Source organism: Zea mays, chromosome 7 (genome assembly GCF_902167145.1).
Source record: "Zea mays cultivar B73 chromosome 7, Zm-B73-REFERENCE-NAM-5.0, whole genome shotgun sequence".
In the NCBI taxonomy this organism is placed as follows: Eukaryota; Viridiplantae; Streptophyta; class Magnoliopsida; order Poales; family Poaceae; genus Zea; species Zea mays.
This window is the reverse complement of record NC_050102.1, coordinates 4,701,711-4,716,850: the sequence shown is the minus strand read 5'-3', so window position 1 is coordinate 4,716,850 and position 15,140 is coordinate 4,701,711. Positions and strand designations below refer to the sequence as shown.

The following is a 15,140-nucleotide window of genomic DNA, read 5'->3' as shown; positions in this document are numbered from 1 at the left end:
GCCGACCATATGGAAACGAGGCTGATGCATCAGTTGCTAAAGGCCGATTACAAATCCTGGGTTTCAGTCAAACGGAGCATACGTGTTTGTGTCGGTAAGAAAGCAGAATATGCCTGTGACGCGGTGCCTGCACATTGTCTCTGCTGCTCTCCTCAGCTAGCTAGCTGTCCACGTCATCAGCGAGCTGTTCCAGTCCTACACGTATAATCACAGGTTGATTAAGAGTATATAAGGTCGTCAGCTTGGCTAATCACATGTTGACATGCATTCAATTCTAGGCCTCGTGTGCTTTATTTTATGTATGGTCATGGCATGAGCTCATGCATGGAAGGACACTAGGACAGCATAACCAAATAGCGACTGGATACAAAGTATCCTCTCTCTCTCTCTCTCTCTCTCTAAGCTGCTTACTGAACATAAATTTGATACTGTGTTCTGAATTGGTCAGACGGTAATTAAGTAACTAGGATATGAGCGCGTACGGCCGACAGCCGTACACGCAGGTCGTCCAAGTGAGTTGCGATCATGCGTGGTTGAACCTGCTTACCGATCTTGGTGTGCCGGTGAAGGATTAGGGACGTTGCTTTGCCGTCAGTCATCACGGCTGATGGTTCCTCGTATATGTTACCGTGGTAGGGTAGAGAAAGCACACAGTTTGGTCAGCAAGTTGGTAAAGACCCGTTCTTTGATGGAGATTCGATCTGCCTGCGTGTAATTGAACTTCTCTTCTCCATTATCCCTGTAAATGGTTTAGCACAGACCATTGCTTCTTCTTTTTTACTTTCCAGAAGCTACATATGTCTATAATATCATCTCAGATGAAAGGCAAGAGATGCCAAATTTACTTCTTTATATTTGACGATAAATAGAAAGAGTTAGTGCAAATTTAGGGGATGTTTGGTTCCCACCTCCTAAACTTCAGTGACACTTTTAGTTCCTAAAATACCAAACAGGGTGACTAAGGGGGTGTTTGGTTTCTAGGGACTAATGTTTAGTCCCTTCATTTTATTCCTTTTTAGTGTATAAATTGATAAATATAGAAACTAAAATAAAGTTTTAGTTTCTATATTTGGTAATTTTGGAACTAAAATGGAATAAAATCTAGGGACTAAACATTAGTCCCTAGAAACCAAACACCCCTTAAAATAAGTCTTCCAAATAGTATTTCTAAGGACTAAAGTTTAGTCCCTAAAGTTTATAGGAATGGCTAAAGGAACCAAACACCCTCTTACTAACTCAGTTTGCAGGATACAACAAGAACTTCCTGGCTGAGAAAAAAAGAAACTGCCAAACATGACGGTTCAGGTGTACACTCACACACTCAACACCAGATGTGCTATTTTATTTCATCAGGGACAGAGCACAAGTCTAAAGGGATTCAAGTTCTGGAACTCTCGTGTTGAAACTTGAACAAGAACGTAATAATGAACTAAAGTGAGAATCTACCAATACAAACTCATCACGGTGAACAAGAACGGCCACACAGTCCAAGCTAAGCCTTCTAAGCAATTCACGCAAAAAGGTCGGACATCAAGTACCAACAGGAATGTCAAACCTGTTTTCTTCCCGTTCTGTGGTTACTTCCCTTACACCAGACGCTTCAAAAGAGTGGGGATTATCGACTCCCTCATCATCCAACTCAACAACGTTCTCTATAACCAGTATTCGGTCTGTATATGCAAGCTTTATGAACATTGTCATCTTCCATGTGCTTCGGAGCAGTAGAGAGAGCTCCGAGCTCTCTTCACAAACATGTATTGTGCTAGTCTCTTGTCTGAAAAAAAAAAACATATAATCATCCATCAAGCTGCCTCTACAAGACTACAAGAATCTAGGTTTGAGAAACTTTCGACTGGGTGAATCAAATTGAATTATGGATGCCAAACCTTTGTAATTGAGATTGTAGAGCATCCACAAGGGCTAGGAGATTTTCCTTTTCTTTGATGGCAGACTCAAGTCGGCTCATGGCTTCTTTTATGCCGATGTCACCATTTGCTGCTTAGACCCTAGCTTTCTCTTCAGCTCTGACAACAGCTGCTTCTAGAATTGCAGCATTTCCTCTAGCTTTTCCTAGCTCTGAGCGCCACATCTGAGCTTCTTGAAGAGCAGAATCTCTCTCTGTAAGCAAACGATCTCTCTCTCCGACAAGAAACTTTGCTTTCTCCTCCGATTTCCTTAACTGAAACAAAAAATACAGACAACTTCAAATATTTTTGTTGACATGAACCATGCTCATGGTGGCCTGAATCTAGTTAATCCATAGCTCTGTAACAACTGATAGGCATTAGAAGATATGTGCACTGCATGCGACTGCTACCCTAAGCGAAGATGCTTCAACTTGTTTCTCATGGTCTTGTTTCAGACGTTCAAGTTCTAACGTAAAAAAATATTCTCTCTTCATCAATTGAACGTGCTGCAGAAGCAGCAGTTTCAGCTGCTTCTGCAGTCTCCTGTAATTTAAACGCGGTTTCATTGATGGTAGAATCACGTGCGCGAATATCCTGCAGTAATTGGTGGAGTCTTTAACTCCAAGGGTCTCCTGTTGTCCGCAGATGCATTACCATTGCCACGAAAATAGAAACAAGAAAACAATTTCAGTATGAGCAGACCACAGAGTTATCTATCATATGAGCAGTGAATGCTTTGTTATAGTTGTTAAGTTTATTATCAACATTTGCATCACAGGATTACAGATCAGTTTACAGTCAGTCACAGCAAATTCAGTATGCCAGGAAATTGGCTGGTAACTGACAGAATTCCTGTTGATTTAGCAATACTTATGCTATTTCCGCCAAAAAAAAAGTTGTCATCTATACAAAGTAGTATAGCATCTCACAGTGCAGAGATGGTTTCAGAAACTATAGGACAAACCATTTGCTGGTTTCCAGAGCAGAGCAGTCTTATGAATATCAGCAACTCTAGCATTCACTCCTCGGTTACTGAATCTTAATTCATGTACTCTTTATGTACAGGTAGTATACAGAAGAGCGTACCGTCGTTACTGTGAGATCATCTAACTGACCTTTGGCAAGTTTATTTGTAGTCGAGCCCAAAGCTGCCAATAGGGAAATCTTCACTGCGGCTTCTACCTCATTTTGCATGACCATTCTCGCTCAATGAATAATTCACGGCCTCCTTATGTACCAACTGAGTTGACAGGTAAGCAATGACCAAATGTTAACTAAGAGCAACTCCAATAGTTATGTAAATTTTAGCTCTCTAAATCACAGATTTAAGAAGTTGCTAAATGGCTTTTGGAGTAAAAAAATGTGAGTTCTCCAATAGTTCTCTAAATATAGGTTGTAATTTTGTTTTGTATTTATCCACATAAAAAATAAGTCACAAAAACTATATAATGCAGCCAACATTTTTGTTTAGGGAGTTGTTAAATGGTTGCCAAATGTAGAGAGAAAATGAGGTTAGATGACAAGTTGTTAAATTTAGAAAGTTCATTTAGAGAACTGTTGGAGAATAGTTTTCATATTAACTACCTAAATTATTGATTTAGGAAGTCTTTTAGAGAACTACTGGAGTTGCTCTAAGAGCTTGGATTCGTAGCTGCTGTTTGTGGCAGTCATTTTTAGCGATCCTAGTACGAAAGAGACAGGGAACCTGAACCAAACTGGATTGCAGGAAGGAGGGGACAAATGGGCGTCGGATCGCCAGGAGAGGGCCCTGGAGGAGGAGGTGCCCGCCCGGTGGAGGTGGATGAGAGCTGGCGCCGCGCCCGGTGCAGGCTGCTCTTCACCTCGCGCACCACCTGCTGCGGCCCGGCGGCACACGCGACGCAGGAGCGAGGAGCAGGACAAATTTCCCGGCTTTCTGTTAGATCCCAGCTCAAACGATAGGGAAAACGCGAGGGACTCGCCAGCGTCTGTTACGCGTTGTTTGTTCGTGGTGAGGGCTCGACCGATCGATCACGTTATTATGTGTGTGTATATATAGATCGATAGATCCGGCCTCACGGATGCCCCACACCGAGATTCATCCAATCCGCCGCCGCCGCCGCCGCCGAAACATGGAAGCGATCCTGATGGCCGACGACGAAGACTGGGTTTACGTCCTCTCACCTGAGGAGAGGGTGGAGGCTGTTGCTGTCGCCGTTGAGGAGACGGTGGACGAGGAAGTGGAGGCTGTTGCTGTCGCCATTGAGGAGACGGTGGACGAGGATGTGGAGGATGTTGCTGTCGCCGTTGAGGAGACAGTGGACGAGGATATGGAGGATGTTGCCGTTGAGGAGACGGTGGAGGAGGACGCGGAAGCTGTTGCCGTTGCCGACGCCGTCACCGTGACCGTCACCGCCGCCATTGCAGGAGAGGACAATCCACAGGACGCCGCCGCCGCCGAGGAGCAGGAGGAGAGCGACGAGGAGGAGGAGGAAGCGAAGGTCGGAGCGCAGCCAGCGGCGGAAGAGCTCCTGCCCAACATCGACGAGCAAGGAGAAGACGAGGAGCCGGCGGCTGCCCTCGACGACGTCTTGCCGTATCTTCTGTACCACTACTTCGGCTACCGCGGCGCGTACGGCCCCGCTACACGATCTGGGTACGGCTACTACTACTACGGCGGCGAGGCTACAGGATCTGGTTACGGCTACAGCGAGACGTACCGGTACCTGCCGGGATACGAGACGATGGTGGTGTACCAGGCGCCGCCACATGCCTTCAGCGCCAGCTTCTTGTACCCGTACGGGTACCCGGGCCCCGCGTACGTGCCGTCGGTCCGTCGCCGTCGAGCCGTCCTCGCACGCCGTGGCTCCTACGCAGCCGGAGCCCGGATCTTGGCATTAGTCATGATTTAAATTCAGTTTTTTTTAGAGTAGTAGTAGTAGTATACAACAGATAAGACTTTGCTAGGGTCGATTTGATGGATCGAATTTAAGTGTCGTTATTGTTTCGTGTGCAAACTGCGGTTAATACAAATAGATCGTGAGTTTTCACCATGCTGTTTGTGCATTCTGTCACTTGTTCCGTGTCGTCGCAGCCCTCTACTCTACTAGAGTGTACAGACCTGAGCCCAACATCATTCTTTCAATTTAATTGCTATATCAGCAGTGATATCGTATTCTCGTTCTATCATGTGCTTTACTTCCTGTATGACATTTAATTAAGTGCCCACAAAAGGGTGTTATACCCATTCCAATTTAAAGAAAAGTCACAAAAGACTTTCCATAAATCAACACGGATGATGACAACGTAAGTGATCATAGAAATATATCTAGGGCCTGTTTGGTTCGACTTTTTTCTGACCAGCTTTTCTAAAAATCTGGCTGTAGGGATAATCTGAGTATCATTACGATTACGTGTGGAGGAAGATAAAGTTATTCATAGGGCTCAGGATTTAGAAAGTGACGGATTCCTACTATTAAAACGACTCAACCGATTATGTGTTTAGATTGATTTTTTATGGTTTTTGCTCCAACGAATTTTATAAAAGCTAGCTGAAAAGCTGAGCGTTTAGCAGTCCGCAGCATCTTTTGGTGGCCAGAAGCTGCTAGAAACCAAAACAAACAGGCACCTAGTCATTTGCGATAGAATCTACTAGCATTGACGATCAAGATGTTTTTTTTTCTACAGATATCTATGATCCTAGAAATCGGGACAGCCTTGATGAAAATTCTAGGGATGTATTGTTGAAGGGACCTATAGGAGAACAAAATAGCAGATTGATAAGAAAATATTGGATGGGGTTGATATCCACCATCACTGATGATTTTATACCAAGAAATGTTAAGAATTTTTTAAGATATTGTATGAATAATTTGATGCGTTTTTAATATCATATTAGTTTTATAAAAAAAATGTGAGTAAAACTATGTTCATATAAAAGATGCCCTGATCTACAAGTCAGTCCTAGATCTTTAAAGTATCAGCTCTAGCCCTAGATGGGAGTGATCCGTTGGTGAAATAAAATTTTACATACTACAAGCATACACAGTTCGAGCTAAAAACCTCCAAAAATGTATTTTCTCATTGTTTCTGTCTGCCTTCGATGGCCCCGAGGTACTTGCGACGTGGGGATGGCAGCGCTGGGGCCACTGCCCACACCGTGCAAAAAGCTGAACGACGTCACAAACTACTGAACTGAATCCATCTGGTGAGTTTCTATTGAAGAAAATATTTCTGTCCGTTACAGGATCCTAACCAATTGTTACAGGAACCCAAAATCACCAGCACATGACCCTGTATCTAAGCTCAGTTTCCCACCCTCGGCAAAAACAGGTAGACCAGACCGCCATTCCGAGCACCCCCAGCTTCCCTCGAGCCCTGAGACTTCGGTGGCATGTAACCAAAGGCCAAACTATGTTATATACACGGTGGTGTTGGTGTGCCGCCATCCTCCTAATCCACGTTCTGGATCTCGCCCATCATTATACGGTTGCTCGCCACGTTGAACCCCAACACTGCGGCACTCACCTTCTTCCCCTTCTTCCCCTTTTTCTTCCCGCCGCCATCCAGCTCCGCGTCTATGACCGTGCCTCCTCTAGCTGCAGCAGCAGGGTTTGCCCACCCTGCACCGTCACCACGGCTGCTGGGAGCTTGGAAGGCCATGTGGATCACATCTGCTGACAGGAAGGCCTTGTAGTTGAGGAACTTGTCGATGAACTCGTGGTTGCGGTCAAGGGAACCAATGTTCTCATGGAGGAGTATTTCCGCTTCGGTAGTTGATTGCTTTATGCAGAACTCAAGGAAGCTTACATCTGAAAGGGGAAGTGTATTAGAATTAACAGAAGTAATACAAAAGATTGAATTATCCTAACTTGAAGCAAGACACAGTTATAACCATTTGTTCCAGTAAGCTTGGCCCATTCACTATCCAACCAATCTCTGAAGTCCATTGCCTCTGCATGATGACAGATGTTAGAAATTTGAACATGATGATAGTCTTTAAAGAATACGAGTAAAAAACTTTAGGTATACCAGTCTGCTTGTTTGTAGCCTCTGCTTTCCCTTTGCCAGATTGGTTTGCAGTAGCAGCAGAAGGAACTGGCAATCTGCCTGCCTGAGACTTTTGACGATTCAGTGCAGAATGATCCTTCATCATGGAACTTCTGCTTTGGCTCAACAGACTTGGAAACTCAGACCTGGTTACGATATCATGGTAATAAAACATAAAAATTCTTGCAGATCCGTATATCCATCTTTAGTGATCCAAATACACCAACGAAAATAGCTATTAAAAGGTTTTAAAGTCTCAAACAAATTAGACAAGGGAATAAAGCTTTAAATTAAATTTCAAAAGAGATCCTTTCTGCAACTATTTCTAGTATGAAGTTCGATCTTATTTTGTTAATTTAGAATATTGATGAATTCACTAATCCTTTGTAAGCATGGAGTCCTGAAAAAATGTGTAATAGTATCTTGAAAGCAACACCATTAAATCAATTCAAATGCAAGAGCTGCTGCAAGACATACTGCTTTGTATCTTGTTTGGAGTGCTCAGAAGGGCCCCAAAACAAATCATCTTCAGCACTTGACCTGGAATGACTGGGAGCATTGGAACTCATTTGGACAGGGGCAACTGCCTGTGATGGAGGTGGTCCAGAAGCTTGCCAGGAAGAAGCATTCACATGACTTCTTTGGTTCGGGGCCACCTTTGCTGGAGTTGGTGAGGGTGCTTGTTGCTGGATAGATGCGGTTCTCCTTTCTTGTTCTCTCTGAATATCTCTCAAAGACAAAGGTTTCTGCACCTTTGCTGAGTCATTAGACCATGCTGGAGCAGGCACAGAGCTAGTCTGATCACTCTTCCAAAGAACAAAATCTCCAAACGATGGACCACTTGGTGGAGCTGGCAATATTTCTAACTCCTGTTGTGCTTGCTTGGCAGACTTTCCCTTTTCAGAAGGCATCGAAATAGCTGGTGGATCAAAGGAAACAACAGGTGATGGAGCCTTCACAGTAGAAGCTTTTGTTTTTGCTGACCTCTTTTTGTTCTTTTTGTCCTTGGCCTCAATGAAGTCATTATCATCAAGGGCAGGAGCATCAGCCTGAACAGCAGCAGGCGACAGAGGAGAGAAAAATGCATCGTTGGCATTATTCTCATTATCTGCAATGCTTGACCTCGCCAGAACTTCTTCTGCCAGCAAATCATGCAACTGGCTTCTTTTATTTCTCTCAACAGCACTTTCCATACTTCCCAATGATATATTTGAACCCCCATAATGTTGCTCGGAAGATATTGACATGCCACTCCAAGAAATTGAAGGAACTGAAGCTGCTGGCTTAGCAGTTTCAGTAGTTAATCCTTTCTGTGCACGCAGTTGTTCCTCAGCTTGGATTTCTAGCAGTGACTTAGGCCTGAGACCTTGAGTAGGTTGTTTCCATGCACGCTGGCTTGCCATGCTATGAGGATCAGATGATAGAGAACTAAACTGCGATTCAGCTTTGTCAGCGTCATGTTCCTCTGGAAAACTTTTGGAGGGTAAAATCTCATTTTGCACTCTGATAGGTGAACCCCAAAATAGTTCCTCTGTATCATCTGTTAAATCATGCTTATTACCACCAATATCAGAATTGTCAACCTCAGTTTCCTGCCTTTGCTGCTGGGCTACAACCGCCTTTGATGTTCCTTTGCCAGCATCTGCAGCAGCCTGTTTTTTCTTTTGCTTCCTTTTCTTTTCTGCTTTTTTGGTCTCCTGTGTATCAGTAACTTTTACTTCAGTTGCCACAGCTGCTGTGATGCCAGGAGGCGTATCTTCTGCAGACAGGTTTGACTCTTGAACCTGACCAGAAATATCAGAAGATAAATTTTCTGACTTTGGATCTAGTGGTGGTTCATGCAAATTCTTAGCTTCATCAGAAGCACTCCCCATGATTATAGTAGATCCAGAATTCAACTCCTTTTCAGACATTTTATTTTTTTCTGCTGCAGTGTCCACTTCGTGAGATTTAAAACCCTCGTTCCTATCTGCAACTTCCACCAGCTTTGAGTGTACCATAGTTGATTTCAATTGTAAGTCGACATTTGCAAAATCTTCCGACATTCCAGGACGAGAGTGGTCCTCTTTTGGAAGTGCACCCACAGCAGTTTCATGGGGCACCGGCAGTGCAGTTACAGGATTTTGCAATAAAGCTATACCATCCATATTTCTAAAATTCATAATTGACTGACTAGGTTGTTGACCCACTTGCATACCATGGACAGAAAATTTCTGATCTACTTCAATAGCCTCTTGCATTCTTCTAAAACCAAGACTGGTAGAATCATCAGATGGCACAGAAGTATACTTCAATGCATAAGAATCATCAGTGTGTTGATTAGGATGCGCGTGAGGCACCATCTGAGAGAGCAGTTGCTGCTGCAACAATAGCTTTTGTTGCTGCTCCAGTTGCTGTTGCAGTTGTTGTTGCTGCTGCTGCAGTTGCTGCTGCTGCTGCTGCTGCTTGAGCAATAACATCTTGTCCAACATAGAGAGTGGAGGCTGAGGTGTAAAAGGTGTCTGAGACTGCAACTGTAGTTGTGACAAAAGATATTGCTGCTGAAGCATATTTAACATTTGTGGATCTTGAGATATCTCGGCAAGCTTCTCAGGTGGCAACTGAGCCAAAGCTGGTCGGTTTTGTGGCATTAAGTTGTGTTGTTGAAATCCAATACCAATGTTCTGGGAGTTCTGCAGATCTTGACGAATCATATTTAACAGTTGTGGATCTTGAGACATCTCAGCAAGCTTCTCAGATGGCAACTGAGCCAAAGCTGGTCGGTTTTGTGGCATTAAGTTGTGTTGTTGAACTCCAATACCAATGTTCTGGGAGTTCTGCATATCTTGACGCATATTAAGAGCCCCTTGAGCAAGATCTCCACTATGCAAGTTGGGATTAACGATACTTGCTTCAGGGTAATTGGAGCATAGTGGCAGACCCGAATTACCAGTAGGAACTTGAGGCTTCTCCTTTGGTTGCAGCATGGCTAGTAAATCAACATTTTGAGATTGCAAAGATTGGCGAGATGTATCAGCCATGGGATGTACTTTTGATGCTGGAGCATCTCCTGTCCAATATGAAACAGGGTTTTGCAAAGAGTTTTGTCTCTCCAACAGTCCTTTCTGTGCCAAAAGATAGTTCAGATTGACCCCGCTCTCACCTCCGCGCACAGAAATGTTGCCAAAGCTAGTACTAACAAGTTCATTCATACCTAGTTCAGAAGAAAATAGTGTCAGACAAGAAAATGCAGATATCAAAGGTTAAGAAACTAATATGAAATAGAACTCTTGATGACAGGAACGGACCTCCAGTTATAGAGATAGTGCCTGCCGAAGGATTCCGCGCACTATTGGACATAAGTGACTCCAGGAAACGATTTTGAGCCTCAACAGCATTATCTTTCCTGATTGGCCCACTGTCAAATATTCCAATGCCAGTTGATCCTGCTTGCATGCTAGAGCTGACAAACTTCCCTGTAGGTAGGGTCTCTGGAGCTAGCATATCACTTGGCTTTGAAGTGGCAAATCCTGGTGGGGGCCTTACCTTTGCTCGCAGGTGAGGCATAACATCCCCAAGCATTAAGAAAGGAACATCATGGGGTGCATTCACTGGACGAACCAGCAAATCAATGCCAAAATAACCAGTCTCAAACCAGCCAATAATATCGGCACCAGAAAAAGGGCCTTGAATTTGACCTTGTGGATCTTTATAGTATAGAGAGAGGTTTTCTGGATTAGGATGAGAATGCACTGGACTGGCAAAGTTATCAAAACCCAACATGCCAACAGTTTTTGATTCTTGATTTAAGAAATTAGGTATTTGATGCCCAAATTCAGATGGTCCAAGTTTATGTTCTCCAATAAACTGTGACCTTTGTGGAACAACATAAGTAGATGTCGCAGGATGCATTGGTTCCCCTCTTGCTGCCAAATCAGTATTTCCAGCAAGACCTGTTAAAGATAAATACAAAAAACTTTTAAGGGGTTAAGAACAATTTGAAAGCTTCAAAGTTCAAACTACATCAGTCATCAACAATATGCTAAAGGAAACAGAACAAACGAGTCATCCAGTAATGCTACTTTCATCATAAATTGTACTTTTGTTTTTTCTTTTATATGTAAGGGTCTTGTGTGAATTAACGGCATAGAGCCAATTATGTGAGATTAGTAACATTTGAAACAGAAATGCTCAAAACATGTATGGCCACTCTGTGTATCTCTTGAGCTTGTTCAGCCATGTGAGATGATGTAAACAACAACATCATGTAAACAGAACCAGTCAACGCACCTGAGACTTCCACACCTCCTGGCTGGTCTTCTCTACCAGCTGGAGAAAAATAAAAACAGCATTCAATGAGAAACCATACAATACATAGTATATATACATGCCAGCTATCAAAAAAATAGATATAAACCATTTGGCACAAAAAATTAGCTGTTTTGAATGCACCACATCAGGATTACCTTTTCCAACAGAACCATCTTTAGAAGCCTGATGGACACCACTGTTTACGATATCCCCTTTGTCAATAGCTTTTAAAATGGTCTACAAATTTAACTCAGCAGTTAGATAAGAATGTTTTGATACCACAGAAATAAGACACTAGTGAGAAAATAATAACATAATTACCGCTTCTTCAGCAACAGGAGCAGATAGTGCTAAAGGTTCTAAAACATCCTCTTGCATGAACACAGAGAGTTCCTCCAAACAATCAACAGATAACTTAAAATCAGTGACATCACAATTTCGGTATATGTCAAGCAATTTCAGCCTACTGTATCTGAATGCCGAACGATCTGATATACCACCAGGTCTGTCAGAAAGAAGACCAAGATGGAATGGTCGTGAAGATCCACTACTGATTGCACTTGTACCAGATGTGAACTTTCCACGACTGTTTGGAAACTTTGCAAAATCATTGTCTAGCTTCCCCCTACCATATCCAGAAGGAGCAGGTGATTTCGGCAGTGTCTGAGAAGTATAATTTGGCAAATCTCCACGCCCACGGCCTGCGGAATAACTAGGTTTCCATGAACGAGAAATATTGTCATCCTTTTCATAACTGTTGGCATCCTTCCCATGGTGAGATAAACCTTTTTCACGGTAAGCATCACCCTCTTTGCCTGAATCCCCCCACCTATCACGCCAATTTTCAGACTCCTTATCATTGGAACCCCAACGTGCAGTCCACTTATTCTCACGTCGTTGGTCATAACTGCCATCCTTATTATTGGAATCGCCCCAGCGCTCCTGCGGAACACGACGTCCATCCACAGAATGCTTGGAGGTGTCATCTGACCATCTTTCCGCTTTGCGTGCATCGCCATGTTCCTTATCTGTCTCCCTCCAGCGACTCCACCGATGGGTTGAATTTGGTTCCCTTTCATCATCGCGCCAGCGGTCACGACGCCCAGTTTCACCATCAAGAACTGAAGCCCTGAAAACATCCTTTTTCTTCGTATTGTAGCCTTGGTCTTCACCAGCCCCTGATGTTTTTGAAACATCTGAGCGGATACCATGTGAAACAGGATCCTTCAACAAACAAACAATCATATATATCACTGTATGATATTAATATAAACCTAACAAATACCCTATTAATGTAGTCTTCATGTATGACATTGAAGTATCTCTTCGAGGACTGACCTTGTTTTCCCCCACCTTCATAAGCCACTGAGGAGAAAGGGGTATTTCAGTATCAAGGCCTTGCTTCTCTGCGCCAACCAAAAGCTACTTCAATACAGTATCGAAATAGCACTAACAATGTGGAAAGATTAACTTATAAATGACTTATTATTATTGCTGATGCACCCTTCATCTATTCCTAGTTGATAACTGTAACTTTATCGATTCATCAAACAAGAGAAACATGTGATAAACCTTCCCATATGACTGATATGTATATATTTGGATAAAGGAGATTTGCAATGTATTCTAAAGTTCAAGCAGGTTCTTTCTTTTACCATGAGAATGCCATAAATCGTGAAACTAATTCAAAAAAACAAGAACGATCTAGTACCTTCTGTACAGAGATCAAATGAATAAGCATTGACTAAACCTGCAATAGATGTAGCAGTAGCACCACGACATAAAGCTAAGGCATGCTTTAAGAAATAGGGCTGAGACATTATGCAACATAGGAATATTATTAACGGGTGCATCAAACATCACCACACCGATCTGCATGTAGTGAGACATTCAGCCACAACAACAAATCTACACAGAACATAGATATCAAACATAATAAGAGGGATCTCTGCTAGCATCAACGACAAAAATAAGAACTATTAACTGACTCAAACGAATCCAATCAGTCAAACAAGAGCCCCCAAAATCCATACGGAAGGCAACCAGAACATTGCATCCAGCCATCCAGGCCAACCAAATCGAAACGAACTCGCTTCACTAACCGGCAACGACAGCACAAAAACACATGGGGGCAGCGCCATCCAACACCCGCCGAAAGGCCCCCGCAAATCCTAAAGCTACGGCGCGGATCGAAGGGCCAAACGAGAACCGAATCGAGACCAAACCGAGAAGCGGGTCTGAGCTAGGGTTTCGTGCGGATCGAGAAGGGGGCGGAGCGGTTACCTCTGGCAATCTGGGGCGGCAGGGGGGTGTCGACGGAGAGGCCATGGCGGAGGTCGGCATTGGCTCGGTCCGGAGTGGCGGCCATGGGCGGCGGCGGCGGCGGCGGCGGCGAAAACCCTAGAGCTGCTGGTTGGGGAGGTTTGGGAACGGAGGAGCGGAAGCGAGCGGGCGGGTGTGGGGTGTCCCTTCAGCTACGATAGAAAACCGGGCGCAGACCACGGCACACGATTCCCGGATGCCACATTTGCGTACAGGCCCCTTGGTTTCTCTGTAAATAAGTTTAAGTATTTGTCTTTTGTATTACTGTTGATATTCTTTTTTATTAATAAATAAATATATGATAGTTATTATTTATTAATGTTTTACAAATAGGTATTTACCGATATTTATTTATGAGTGCATGTAACTAATGTCTATATATTTGGAGTTGGTAATGCAATTATTATCATGTAATGGTGTTTTTTTGGAACGTATCATATGCTCATATGATCACTTTAAAACTTGCACATTCGTGAGCAATCTAATATAGGGTGACAAGAGGTAAATAGAAGTGATCATCAAAAGTGAGGGCTCCTTTGGAACACAGGTAGCAAAAACACAGGAATAAAAAAAACATAGGAATTGAGGTGTAAGATTTTTTCAATCCTATGGAAACTCAAACTACAGGAATCTGGATGGAAAGCCATTTGGTAGCACCGTAGGAAAGAAACCAGCACAGTTTGTCCATTAATCTTTTTATACAAAAAGAAAAAGAAAATTCCTTTTCTCTTCCGTTGCCGTCAAACATGCAAAAGCATCACAGTGCGCCGCGACGTGTCCATTCATGCAAAGGAAATTTTCCATGAGGTCTGAGCTCTTTTTTACTTTCCTATGGAATTGAACTACGAGACTGAAATCCTATGGAACCATTCTTTCTCTTTTCCGGTGAACCAAAGACCTAGATAGGAAAAAATCCATAGGAACACAAATCCTCCAAAAATCCTACGCCTACCCTCCGATCCAAAGGAGCCCTGAGATGGAAGAGTGTAAGTCAAAAATTAACGTGTAACACCTCAAATTATGCGTTCCTACTAGAATAGGAAAACGCTCTATCGGGCGCTCAGCCGGTCCAGAGAAGGCAACATAAAAACTTATTGACGTTAGCATAAATATGTGTACAAAATAGCATAAAAACAAGGTCGTCGATCTGTCACCGCTTGTCGCCTGGGAATGTTGGCGTCGTCGCGGAAGGGGACACCAGCGGGCGCCACTCCGGGGCGCGCGTCTCCGAGGAGCCGACATCGTGCGGGCGCCTCTGGCATTCGGTGTCGCGTGCGCTCCTCCAAGAACCGTCGTCGATGCTGCTGAAGCCTATCGCGCCTCGCGCAAACGCCGTCACCACTGGGCCTAGGGTGCGCCGCCGTCGCTCGTCCGGTTCGGGAGCATCGTTGGTGCTTGCCCGCCCGCTATAGGAGCGTCACCGCTGGTCGCCCGCCTCGGCGCGCCACCGCCGCTAGCCCCTGGGATCGTCGCCGCTCGCACACCCGAGGAAACCGCCGCCGCCGCTCGTCCGGTTCAGGAGCGCCGTCGGTGCTTGCCCGCCCGCCATAGGAGCGTCGCCACCGGTCACCCTGAAAGCTCTCTTGTGGGTTT

The 15,140-nt window shown here is 44.1% G+C and overlaps 2 protein-coding genes and 1 pseudogene across 2 annotated transcripts; 1 reads left to right on the top strand and 2 right to left on the bottom strand.

The window, feature by feature from the left end:
- Positions 1-1,308: 1,308 nt before the first annotated feature.
- Positions 1,309-3,002, bottom strand: LOC103633672 (uncharacterized; annotated as a pseudogene).
- A 717-nt stretch (positions 3,003-3,719) lies between these two features.
- LOC103631933 (uncharacterized) lies at positions 3,720-4,939 on the top strand. The gene has a single exon (XM_008653778.4). The coding sequence runs from the start codon at positions 3,968-3,970 to the stop codon at positions 4,796-4,798; it is 831 nt and encodes a 276-aa protein (XP_008652000.1). The 5' UTR covers positions 3,720-3,967; the 3' UTR covers positions 4,799-4,939.
- Positions 4,940-6,076: 1,137 nt separating this feature from the next.
- LOC103631932 (GYF domain-containing protein) lies at positions 6,077-13,769 on the bottom strand. Its single transcript, XM_008653777.3, has 10 exons — positions 13,509-13,769; positions 12,564-12,631; positions 11,547-12,449; positions 11,381-11,462; positions 11,205-11,243; positions 10,223-10,867; positions 7,413-10,128; positions 6,918-7,081; positions 6,781-6,840; positions 6,077-6,697 (listed from the first exon to the last, which is right to left on the bottom strand). The coding sequence occupies exons 1-10, from the start codon at positions 13,591-13,593 to the stop codon at positions 6,339-6,341; spliced, it is 5,121 nt and encodes a 1,706-aa protein (XP_008651999.1). The 5' UTR covers positions 13,594-13,769; the 3' UTR covers positions 6,077-6,338.
- Between the last annotated feature and the right edge of the window lie 1,371 nt (positions 13,770-15,140).

Coding starts and splice junctions, on each gene's coding strand:
- LOC103631933 (XM_008653778.4), top strand. CDS start 3,968: ATGCCCCACACCGAGATTCATCCAATCCGCCGCCGCCGCCGCCGCCGA.
- LOC103631932 (XM_008653777.3), bottom strand. CDS start 13,593: ATGGCCGCCACTCCGGACCGAGCCAATGCCGACCTCCGCCATGGCCTC. Junction 11,244..11,380: donor AGATGGTTCTGTTGGAAAAG/GTAATCCTGATG, acceptor ATTTTTCTCCAG/CTGGTAGAGAAGACCAGCCA. Junction 10,868..11,204: donor AGGAGGTGTGGAAGTCTCAG/GTGCGTTGACTG, acceptor TATCTTTAACAG/GTCTTGCTGGAAATACTGAT.